A 12,221-nucleotide genomic window follows, 5' to 3' on the forward strand; every position below is an offset into this window, starting at 1 on the left:
GAAATTTGGGGGATTTTGGGGAAATTTGGGGGATTTTAGGAGAAATTTTGAGGAATTTGGGAGATTTTGGGGGGAAATTTGGGGGATTTTAGGGAAAAATTAGGGGATTTTAGGGGAAATATGGGAGATTTTGGGAAAAAATTGAGGGGATTTGGGGGAAATTTGGGAAATCTTCAGGGAAATAAGAGGGATTTAAAGGGATTTGGGGAGGTTTGGAGGCGTTTTAGGGGAAATTTGGGGAATATTTGGGAAAATTTGGGGGATTTTAGGGGGAAATTGGGGGGGGTTAGGGAAAATTTTGGAATTTTTGGGTGGAATTCTGGAATTTTCGGGGGGGCAATTTTTGAGGGGGAATTTTTGTAATTTTTCAGGTGAGATTTTGAAACTTTTGGGTATTTTTGGATGGAATTTTGGGGTTATTTTTGGATGGAGTTTGGTAATTTTGGGTGGAATTTTGGCAATTTGGGGAGTTTTGGGAATTTCGGGAATTCTGACCCCCCTCCCTCAGGCCGGGCCCACCCCGGGCGGATTTTGGGGCGTCCTGAGAGGGATTTTTGGGGAGCAGTTTTTGGGTGAAATTTTGAGAATTTTGGGAATTTCTGGGTGGAATTTTGGCAAATTTGGGGATTTTTGGGGTGGAATATTGCAGGGGAAATTTTTGGAAATTTCTGGGTAAATTTTTGGGAAATTCGGGGGAATTTTCCGGAATTTTAGGGTGGTTTTTTTTGAAATTTAGGCAACTTTGGTGTGGAATTTTCGGGAGAAATTTTGGAAAATTTTGGGATTTTTTTTAGGTGGAATTTTGGGAGAATTTTTTGGGGGAAGATTTTGGGAAATTCGGAGGGATTTTCCGGAATTTTTGGGTGGAATTTTAGGGAATTTCAGGTGGACTTTTTGGGTGGAATTTTTGGAATTTCGAGAAATTTTGGGATTTTTTGGTGGGAATTTTGGGAATTTGGGAATTTCGGGAATTCTGACCCCCCCCTCCCCCAGGCCGGCCCCACCCCGGATGGATTTTGGGGGGCTCCGAGATGGATTTGGCGAGCTGGGAGAACTGGGGGGGATTGGGGGGGACTGGGAGGGACTGGGATCAAACTGGGAGGGAACTGGGAGGGGCTGCGAGGGGACTGGGATCAAACTGGGAGGGACTGGGAGGGACTGGGATCAAACTGGGAGCAACTGGGAGCGAACTGGGAGGGACTGGGAGCGAGGGAACGGTGCTGGGAGGAACTGGGATCAAACTGGGAGGGAACTGGGATCAAACTGGGAGCGACTGGGGGGGACTGGGAGCGCTGGGAGGGGCTGGGAGGGACAGGGATCGAACTGGGAGGGACTGGGAGGGAACTGGGATCAAACTGGGAGGGAACTGGGGGGACTGGGAAGGGATTGGGAGGGACTGGGACGGACTGGGAGGGGATTGGGATCAAACTGGGAACGCTGGGAGGGACTGGGGGGGGACTGGGAGCACCACGAGGGGTTACTGGTGCTTACTGGGATGGACTGGGAGAGAACTGGGAGGGACTGGGAGAGAACTGGGAGGGACTGGGAAGGGACTGGGAGGGACTGGGGGTTACTGGTGTGAACTGGGATGAACTGGGAATGACCTCCCAGCCACATCCAGGTGAGCTCAGGTGTGAGGAATAACTGGGATTACTGGGATTGCTCTGGTTACTGGGAGGGACTGGGATGAGCTGGGATGAACTGGGATGGACTGGGATGGACTGGGGGTTACTGGTGTGAACTGGGATGAACTGGGATGGACTGGAAATGACCTTCCAGCCACGTCCAGGTGAGCTCAGGTGAGCTCAGGTGAGGGGAATAACTGGGATTACTGGGATTTCTGAGTTTACTGGTTGGACTGGGATAGACTGGGGGTTACTGGTTTGAACTGGGATGAACTGGGAGCCCTCTCCCGCCCCCCCCAGCCACCTGCAGGTGCGCGCAGGTGAGCACAGCCTGGCCCCGGTGAGCGGCCACGAGCAGGGCTGGGGCTGGATGGGATGGACTGGGGGGTACTGGGAGGACCTGGGCGCGCTCCCCCAGCCACCTGCAGGTGCGCGCAGGTGAGCACAGCCTGGCCCAGGTGAGCGGCCACGAGCAGGGATTGATGGCACTGCTGGGGTTACTGGTTAGACTGGGATGGACTGGGATGAACTGGGAGCGCTCTCCCAGCCACCTGCAGGTGCGCGCAGGCGAGCACAGCCTGGCCCAGGTGAGCGGCCACGAGCAGTTCGCCGCCGCCGTGGAGCTCGTGGTGCACCCGGACTTCGGCAAGGCCGCGGGGGATCCCCGAAACTTCGAGAACGCCAGGAATTCCTCCGGGGGTTCCCCCGGGGGTTCCCTCGGGAATGCCGAGGGATTTTTGGGGAACCCCGGGGGTTTTGGGGGGGATTCCCGGGGTTTTCCCGGGGGTCCCCGCGGCTCGGGGCGCTCCAATGACCTGATGCTGCTGCGCGTGGCGCCGCCCTTCACCTGCGGGCCGCGCGTCAGGCCCCTCCCCCTGGGCGTGGCCCCGCCCCCCGCGGGCTCCGCCTGCACCGTGATGGGCTGGGGCAGCACCAGCAGCCCCCAGGGTACGGACTGGGATGGACTGGGAGGGACTGGGAGGGGATTGGGATGGACTGGGAGCGACTGAGAGGGGATTGGGATGGACTGGGATGGACTGGGATGGGCTGGGAGGGACTGGGATGGGCTGGGAGCACTGGGGAGGGGATTGGAATGGACTGGGAGGGGACTGGGATGGACTGGGATGGACTGGGAGGGACTGGGATGGGCTGGGGCAGCACCAGCAGCCCCCAGGGTACGGACTGGGATGGACTGGGAGCACTGGGGAGGGGATTGGAATGGACTGGGTGACTGGGAGGGCACTGGTTTATACTGGGAGCGACTGGGGGGGGACTGGGAGGGACTGGGAGGGGATTGGGGGTGACTGGGAGGGCACTGGTTTATACTGGGAGCGACTGGGGGGGGACTGGGAGGGACTGGGAGGGGATTGGGGGTGACTGGGAGGGCACTGGTTTATACTGGGAGCGACTGGGGGGGGACTGGGAGGGACTGGGAGGGGATTGGGGGTGACTGGGAGGGCACTGGTTTATACTGGGAGCGACTGGGGGGGGACTGGGAGGGACTGGGAGGGGATTGGGGGTGACTGGGAGGGCACTGGTTTATACTGGGAGCGACTGGGGGGGGACTGGGAGGGACTGGGAGGGGATTGGGGGTGACTGGGAGGGCACTGGTTTATACTGGGAGCGACTGGGGGGGGACTGGGAGGGACTGGGAGGGGATTGGGGGTGACTGGGAGGGCACTGGTTTATACTGGGAGCGACTGGGGGGGGACTGGGAGGGACTGGGAGGGGATTGGGGGTGACTGGGAGGGCACTGGTTTATACTGGGAGCGACTGGGGGGGGACTGGGAGGGACTGGGAGGGGATTGGGGGTGACTGGGAGGGCACTGGTTTATACTGGGAGCGACTGGGGGGGGACTGGGAGGGACTGGGAGGGGATTGGGGGTGACTGGGAGGGCACTGGTTTATACTGGGAGCGACTGGGGGGGGACTGGGAGGGACTGGGAGGGGATTGGGGGTGACTGGGAGGGCACTGGTTTATACTGGGAGCGACTGGGGGGGGACTGGGAGGGACTGGGAGGGGATTGGGGGTGACTGGGAGGGCACTGGTTTATACTGGGAGCGACTGGGGGGGGACTGGGAGGGACTGGGAGGGGATTGGGGGTGACTGGGAGGGCACTGGTTTATACTGGGAGCGACTGGGGGGGGACTGGGAGGGACTGGGAGGGGATTGGGGGTGACTGGGAGGGCACTGGTTTATACTGGGAGCGACTGGGAGGGGACTGGGAGGGACTGGGAGGGGATTGGGGGTGACTGGGAGGGCACTGGTTTATACTGGGAGCGACTGGGAGGGGACTGGGAGGGGATTGGGAGGGGATTAGGATGGATGGGGAGGGACTGGGATGGACTGGTTTGGACTGGGAGGGGATTGGGAGGGGATTAGGATGGATGGGGAGGGACTGGGATGGACTGGTTTGGACTGGGAGGGGATTGGGATGGACTGGTTTATACTGGGAGCAACTGGGTGTCACTGGGAGGGGATTAAGATGGACTGAAATGGACTGGTTTGGACTGGGAGGGACTGGGATGGGACTGGGAGGGACTGGGAGGGACTGGTTTATACTGGGAGAGACTGGGATGGGACTGGGAGCGACTGGGCAACATTGGGAGGGGATTGGAAGGGAATTGGGGGGAACTGGTTTATACTGGGAGCAACTGGGAGGGGACTGGGGGGACTGCGAGTGACTGGGAGGGGACTGGGGAGGAGTGGGATGGACTGGTTTATACTGGGAGGGCATTGGGAGGGAACTGGGAGTGAACTGCGGGTTACTGGTTTATACTGGTTTCGGCGTTGCGGGGACTGGGAGGGCCCCAGGTGTGTCCCTGTCCCAGTGCCACCTGTCCCAGCGGTGTCCCAACTGCGTCAGGTGTCCCCAGGTGTCCCCAGGTGTGTCCCCAGGTGTGTCCCCAGGTGTGCCAGGTGTGTCCCCAGGTGTGTCCTGTGTGTCCCAGGTGTGCCAGGTGTGTCCCCAGGTGTGTCCTGTGTGTCCCAGGTGTGCCAGGTGTGTTCCCAGGTGTGCCAGGTGTGTCCCCAGGTGTGCCAGGTGTATTCCCAGGTGTGCCAGGTGTGTTCCCAGGTGTGTCCCAGCTCTCCCGAGTGTGTCCCAGGTGTCTCAGGTGTGTCCCCAGGTGGTGCCACCTGTCCCAGGTGTATCTCAGGTGTGTCCCAGGTATGTCCCCAGGTGTGTCCCCAGGTGTCTCAGGTGTGTCCCCAGCTGTCCCCAGGTACCTCAGGTGTGTCCCCAGCTGTCCCCAGGTGTCTCAGGTGTGTCCCCAGGTGTGTCCCCAGCTGTCCCCAGGTGTGTCCCCAGGCGGTGCCACCTGTCCCAGGTGTATCTCAGGTGTGTCCCAGGTGTGTCCCAGGTACCTCAGGTGTCTCTCAGGTGTCCCCAGATGTCCCCACATGTCCCAGGTTTCCCCAGGTGTGTCCCCAGCTGTCTCAGGTGTGTCCCCAGGTGCCTCAGGTGTGTGCTGTCCCCAGAGTCGTACCCGGCCGTGCCGCAGTGCCTCAACGTCACCGTGCTCGGGGACAGCGCCTGCCCCAGCTGTCCCCAGCTGTCCCCAGGTGCCTCAGGTGTGTGCTGTCCCCAGAGTCGTACCCGGCCGTGCCGCAGTGCCTCAACGTCACCGTGCTCGGGGACAGCGCCTGCAGTGACGCCTACGGGGCGCAGGTGACCCCGGACATGCTGTGCGCAGGCGTGCCCGAGGGCGGCAAGGACTCCTGCCAGGTGTGTCACCTGGGTGGCACCTGGGTGTCACCTGTGTCACACTGTCACCTGTGTCACATTGTCACCTGTGTCACCTGTGTCACCTGGTCACCTGTGTCCCACCACCTGTGTCACCTGTGTCGCTGGCACCTGGGTGTCACCTGTGTCACCTGTGTCACCTGGGTGTCACACTGGCACCTGTGTGTCACCTGTGTGTCACCTGTGTCACCTGTGTCACCTGGTCACCTGTGTCCCACCACCTGTGTCACCTGTGTCACCTGGTCACCTGTGTCCCACCACCTGTGTCACCTGTGTCACCTGGTCACCTTGTCACCTGTGTCCCACCGCCTGTGTCCCATTGTCACCTGTGTCACCTTGTCACCTGTGTCCCCTCACTGTGTTAGCTGTGTCACCTGTCCCTGTCACCTGTGTCTGTTCACCTGTCCCAGGTGCCACCATCCTGTGCCCAATGTCCCCACTGTCCCCAAACCCCTCTCAATGTCCCCAACCCTCCCAGTGTCCCCAGTGTCCCCAGTGTCTTAAGTGTAGTGTCACTTGTCACCTGTGTCCCCTCACCTGTACCAGGTGCCACCACCCTGTCCTCAAATTCCCCCAATCCCCCCAGTGTCCCCACTGTCCCCAATGTCCCCTCAGTGTCCCCAGTGTCCCCAATGTCCCCAGGGTGACTCCAGGGGTCCCCTGAGTGTCCCCTGAGTGTCCCCTCTGTCCCCCCAGGGTGACTCTGGGGGTCCCCAATGTCCCCAATGTCCCCAATGTCCCCTCAGTGTCCCCAGTGTCCCCAATGTCCCCAGGGTGACTCCAGGGGTCCCCTGAGTGTCCCCTGAGTGTCCCCTCTGTCCCCCCAGGGTGACTCTGGGGGTCCCCAATGTCCCCAATGTCCCCAGGGTGACTCTGGGTGGCCCATCAGTGTCCCCAATGTCCCCTGTGTGTACCCAATGTCCCCAATGTCCCCTCAGTGTCCCCAATGTCCCCACTGTCCCCAATGTCCCCTCTGTCCCCAGGGTGACTCCGGGGGTCCCCTGCTGTGCGGGGGCCGGCTGCAGGCCGTGGTGTCCTGGGGCGAGCACCCCTGCGGTCAGCCCGGCCGGCCGGGGGTCTACGCCCGCGTCCAGCCCCACCTGGCCTGGATCCGCGAGGTCATCGGGGACGACGGAGTGACCGCTGACCCCGCCTGTGACCCCGAGTGACCACTGAACCCCCTGAGTGACCGCTGACACCACCGAGTGACCGCTGTGACCACTGAACCCCCTGAGTGACCACCGAGTGACCGCCGACCCCGCCTGTGACCCCGAGTGACCGCTGACCCCGCCTGTGACCCTGAGTGACCAGTGACACCACGGAGTGACTGCTGACCCCGCCTGTGACCCTGAGTGACCAGTGACACCACGGAGTGACCACTGACCTGTCCTGTGACCCCGAGTGACCGCTGACCCCCCTGAGTGACCAGTGACATCATGGAGTGACCGCTGACCCATCCTGTGACCCCAAGTGACCACTGAACACCCTGAGTGACCACTGACTCCCCTGAGTGACCGCTGACCCCTCCCTTTGCAATAAAGACCAATCAGAGCTCAGAATGCATCTGGCTCCGCCCCCTTCGTGTTGTCCGATTGGCTGGGGAGGGGGTGAGGTCATTGTGGCACTGGGGGTGGCCCAGAGCCAAACTGGGAGCACTGGGAACCAACTGGGAGCCAACTGGGAGCCAACTGGGAGCACTGGGAGCCAACTTGGAACCAACTGGGAGCACTGGGAGCCAACTGGGAACCAACTGGGAGCACCATGAGCCAACTGGGAACCAACTAGGAGCACTGGGAGTCAGCTGGGAGGACTGGGAGTCAACTGGGAGCACTGGGAGCACTGGGAGTCAAGTGGGAACCAACTGGGAGCCAACTGGGGGCCTTCTCCCACCACGTTTCCTGCCCTTTTTATCCTCAAGTTTCCCACTCTTTTCCCTCAAATTTCTCCCTCACATTTCCCACGTTTTTCTCCTCATGTTTCCCTCATTTTCCCCCTCAGGTTTGCCATAGTTTTCCCCTTCATATTTCCTGTCATTTTCCCCTCACAATTCCCAAACCTTTTCTCCGTCACGTTTTCCTCACATTTCCCTCCATTTTCCCCCTCACAATTCCCAACCCTTTTTCCTTCACATTTTTCACCTTTTCCCCCTCACGTTTTCTATCCTTTTCCCTCCATTTTCCTCATCACGTTTCCCATTTTCCCCTCACAATTCCCATCCCTTTTCCCTTCATGTTTTCCACCTTTTCCCTCTCAAGTTTCCCTCGTTTTTCCCCTCAAGTTTTCCATCCTTTTCCCCTCACATTTTCCTCACTTTTCTCTCCATTTTCCCCCTCAATTTTCCCACATTTTCCGCCGTTTCCCGTTTCCCCCTCACAATTCCCAACCCTTTTTCCTTCACATTTTTCCACCTTTTCCCCTCATGTTTCCCTTGTTTTTCCCCTCACGTTTTCCATCATTTTCCCCTCACTTTTCCCTTGTTTTTCCCCTCACGTTTTCCATCATTTTCCCCTCACTTTTCCCTTGTTTTTCCCCTCACATTTTCCATCCTTTTCCTCTCATGTTTTCCTCACTTTTCCCTCCATTTTCCCCCTCACATTTCCCACCATTTCCCCCTCACAATTCCCAACCCTTTTTCCTTCACATTTTTCCACCTTTTCCCCTCATGTTTCCCTTGTTTTTCCCCTCACGTTTTCCATCCTTTTCCCCTCATGTTTTCCTCACATTTCCCTCCATTTTCCCCCTCACGTTTCCCACCATTTTCCATCTATCTCCCCCCTCCCGTTTCCCCCCATTTCCCCCTCACAATTCCCAACCCTTTTTCCTTCACATTTTTCCACCTTTTCCCCTCATGTTTCCCTTGTTTTTCCCCTCACGTTTTCCATCCTTTTCCCCTCATGTTTTCCTCACATTTCCCTCCATTTTCCCCCTCACGTTTCCCACCATTTTCCCCTCACAATTCCCAATCACTTTCCCCTCACGTTTCCCTCATTTTCCCCTCACGTTTTCCTCACTTTTCCTGCCATGTCGTCCTCACAATTCCCAATTCTTTTTCCTTCACATTTTTCACCTTTTTCCCCCTCACATTTCCTTCATTTTTCCCCTCAAGTTTTCCATCCTTTTCCCCTCATGTTTTCCTCACTTTTCCCTCCATTTTCCCCCCCTCATATTTTCCGCCATTTTCCTCCCTCACGTTTCTCGCCATTTTCTCCTCACAATTCCCAACATTTTTCTCTTCACGTTTACCTCATTTTCCCCCTCACATTTCCCTCATTTTCCCCCTCACATTTCCCTCATTTTCTCCTCAAGTTTTGCTCACTTTTCCCTCCATTTTCCCCCTCACGTTTCCCGCCATTTTCCCCTCACAATTCCCAACTCTTTTCCCTTTGCTTTTCCCACCTTTCCCCCCTCATGCTTCCCTCGTTTTCCCCCTGAAGTTTTCCATCCTTTTCCCCTCATGTTTTCCTCACATTTCCCGCCATTTTCCCCCTCACATTTCCCACCATTCCCCCTCACAATTCCCAACCCTTTTTCCTTCACATTTTCCACCTTTTCCCCATCACGTTTTCCATCCTTTTCCCCTCATGTTTTCCTCACATTTCCCGCCATTTTCCCCCTCACATTTCCCACCATTCCCCCTCACAATTCCCAACCCTTTTTCCTTCACATTTTCCACCTTTTCCCCATCACGTTTTCCATCCTTTTCCCTCCATTTTTCTCATCATGTTTCCCATTTCCCCCTCACAATTCCCATCCCTTTTCCCTCACGTTTCCCACCTTTTCTCCCTCACATTTCCCTCATTTTTCCCCTCAAGTTTTCCATCCTTTTCCCCTCAGGTTTTCCTCACTTTTCCCTCCATTTTCCCCTCACGTTTCCCACCATTTTCCCCTCACAATTCCCAACCCTTTTCTCTTCACATTTTCCACCTTTTCCCCCTCACATTTCCCTCGGTTTTCCCCTCACGTTTCCCTCGTTTTCCCCCTCAAGTTTTCTAATCTTTTCCCCTCACATTTTCATCACTTTTCCCTCCATTTCCCCCCTCACATTTCCCGCCATTTCCCCCTCACAATTCCCAACTGTTTTTCCTTCACATTTTCCACCTTTTTCCCCTCATGTTTCCCTCGGTTTTCCCCCTCAAGTTTTCCATCCTTTTCCCCTCACGTTTTCCTCACTTTTCCCTCCATTTTCCCCCTCACATTTCCCACCATTTCCCCCTCACAATTCCCATTCCTTTTCCCTTCATGTTTTCCACCTTTTCCCTCTCATGTTTCCCTCATTTTCCCCCTCATGTTTTCCATCCTTTTCCCCTCACATTTCCCTCCATTTTCCCCTCACATTTATCTCCATTTTCCCCTCATGTTTCCCTCCATTTTCCCCCTCACATTTCCCACCATTTCCCCCTCACAATTCCCATTCCTTTTCCCTTCATGTTTTCCACCTTTTCCCTCTCATGTTTCCCTCATTTTCCCCCTCATGTTTTCCATCCTTTTCCCCTCACATTTCCCTCCATTTTCCCCTCACATTTCCCTCCATTTTCCCCTCACATTTCCCTCCATTTTCCCCTCACATTTCCCTCCATTTTCCCCTCACATTTCCCTCCATTTTCCCCTCACATTTCCCGCCATTTTCTCCTCACATTTCCCGCCATTTTCCCTCTCGTGTTTCCCGCCTTTTTCCCCCTCAGAATTCCCTTTTCCCGCCTTTTTTCCCTCACTTTTCCTTGGGGGGATTTGGGGGTTTTGATGTCACATCCAGCCCCGCCCCCCCCCCCCCCCCCCATCCAGGTGCCCCCTTTCCCCCTCCAATTTCCCCTCTCATTTCCTGCCTTTTCCCCCTCAGAATTCCCATTTTCTGCCTTTTTCCCCCCACTTTTCCTTGTGGGGGAGGGGCTTGGGGTGATTTGGGGGTCTTGATGTGACATCCAGCCCCCCCCCCAGGGTGTTCCCCAGGTGTTACAAGGAGCCCCCCAGGTGTGCCCTGGTGTGCCAGGTGACATTCAGGTGCCCTCCAGGTGACATCCAGGTGCCCCCCAGGTATTACAAGGAGCCCCTCAGGTGTTGCAGGTGAAGTCAAAAAACCACTCAGGTGTTAAAAGGAGCCATTCAGGTGTTACAGGTGAGGCCAAGGAGCCCCTCAGGTGCCCCCCAGGTGCTCCAGGTGAGCCCCAGGTGCTCCAGGTGAGCCCCAGGTGACCCCCAGGTGTCACAAGGAGCCTCCCAGGTGTCACAGGTGAGGCCAAGGAGCCCCCCAGGTGCCCCCCAGGTGCGCCCAGGTATCTCAGGTGGGCCCAGGTGTCTCAGTCCCCGCCGTTGGCACGGATGGTGCGGCGGATCCAGGCGGTGAAGGCGCAGACCCGGCTGTACACACCTGGCTTGCCCTGCTGGCCGCACACCTGCAGCCCCCAGGAGACCACGCCCTGCAGGTACCCCTCGCACACCAGAGGGCCCCCAGAGTCACCCTGGGACAGGTGAGAGGCAGGTGGGACAGGTGAGACGCCTGGGACAGGTGAGTCCCCCAGGTGTTCCCCAGGTGCTTCCCAATCCCATTCCCCCCATCCAGGTGGGTCCCTCCAGGTGTTCCCCAGGTGTTCCTCAGGTGTGTCCCACTCCCATTGCCCCCCACACAGGTGAGTCCCTCCAGGTGCTCCCCAGGTATTTCCCATTCCCATACAGGTGAGTCCCCATACAGGTGTTCCCCAGGTATTTCCCATTCCCATTCCCATACAGGTGAGTCCCCATACAGGTGTTCCCCAGGTATTTCCCATTCCCATACAGGTGAGTCCCCCCAGGTGTTCCCCAGGTATTTCCCATTCCCACCACATAGGTGAGTCCCCCACAGGTGTTCCCACCCTTCCCCCCCATACAGGTGAGTCTCCCACAGGTGTTCCCCAGGTATTTCCCATCCCCCCCATACAGGTGAGTCCCTCCAGGTGTTCCCCAGGTATTTCTCATTCCCCCCCATACAGGTGAGTTCCCCCAGGTGTTCCCCAGGTATTTCCCATTCCCATTCCCATTCCCATACAGGTGAGTCCCCACAGGTGTTCCCCAGGTATTTCCCACTCCCATTACCCCCCATACAGGTGAGTCCCTCCAGGTATTTCCCATTCCCCCCCATACAGGTGAGTCCCCCCAGGTGTTCCCCAGGTATTTCCCATTCCCACACAGGTGAGTCTCCCCAGGTGTTCCCCAGGTATTTCCCATTCCCACCACACAGGTGAGTCCCCCACAGGTGTTCCCCAGGTATTTCCCATCCCCCCACACAGGTGAGTCCCCCACAGGTGTTCCCCAGGTATTTCCCATCCCCCCCATACAGGTGAGTCCCTCCAGGTGTTCCCCAGGTATTTCTCATTCCCCCCCATACAGGTGAGTTCCCCCAGGTGTTCCCCAGGTATTTCCCATTCCCACCACATAGGTGAGTCCTTGGACAGGTGAGGGACAGGTGGGACAGGTGGGGATGGGTGGGACAGGTGAGGGACAGGTGGGACAGGTGAGGACAGGTGAGGAGAGGTGTGGGACAGGTGTTACCCGCCCCCCTCCCGTGTTCTTCATTTGTCCCTCACCTGTCCACCCCCAGACCTCACCTGTTCCTCACCTGTCCTGCTTTTCTGACCCCTCCAGACCTTACCTGTCCCACACCTGTCCCCTCCCATCTCACCTGTTCCCCTCTTCTGACCCCTCCAGGTGTCCTGTGCCCTTCACCCCCTCACCTGCCCACAGGTGTGTCCCCGCCCCTCACCTGCCCCCAGGTGTGTCCCTGCCCCTCACCTGCCCCCAGGTGTGTCCCCGCCCCCTCACCTGCCCCCCAGGTGAGTCCCGCCCCTCACCTGCCCCCAGGTGTGTCCCCGCCACCAAT

General features: G+C 57.6%; 2 protein-coding genes across 2 annotated transcripts in view; one reads left to right on the plus strand and one right to left on the minus strand.

Annotated features, from left to right (window-relative positions):
* The window catches only part of LOC120509327, a gene marked incomplete at its 5' end in the record, with an annotated part of 16,747 nt that extends 10,203 nt beyond the window's left edge, over positions 1 to 6,544 (plus strand). Inside the window, 4 exons of the mRNA XM_039723815.1 lie at positions 1,926 to 1,945; positions 2,193 to 2,573; positions 5,217 to 5,353; positions 6,355 to 6,544. Of these exons, the coding sequence (XP_039579749.1) occupies positions 1,926 to 1,945; positions 2,193 to 2,573; positions 5,217 to 5,353; positions 6,355 to 6,540 (724 nt within the window). The remainder of the gene's footprint in view (positions 1 to 1,925; positions 1,946 to 2,192; positions 2,574 to 5,216; positions 5,354 to 6,354) is intronic.
* Positions 6,545 to 10,445: 3,901 nt separating this feature from the next.
* Positions 10,446 to 12,221, minus strand: part of LOC120509326 (kallikrein-15-like) — a 3,823-nt gene continuing 2,047 nt past the window's right edge. Inside the window, exon 3 of the mRNA XM_039723812.1 lies at positions 10,446 to 10,835. Within this exon, the coding sequence (XP_039579746.1) occupies positions 10,666 to 10,835 (170 nt within the window). The 3' untranslated portion in view covers positions 10,446 to 10,665. The remainder of the gene's footprint in view (positions 10,836 to 12,221) is intronic.

The sequence above is a fragment of the Passer montanus genome, unplaced genomic scaffold (genome assembly GCF_014805655.1).
Source record: "Passer montanus isolate IOZ18808 unplaced genomic scaffold, ASM1480565v1 scaffold504, whole genome shotgun sequence".
NCBI classification, from domain to species: Eukaryota; Metazoa; Chordata; class Aves; order Passeriformes; family Passeridae; genus Passer; species Passer montanus.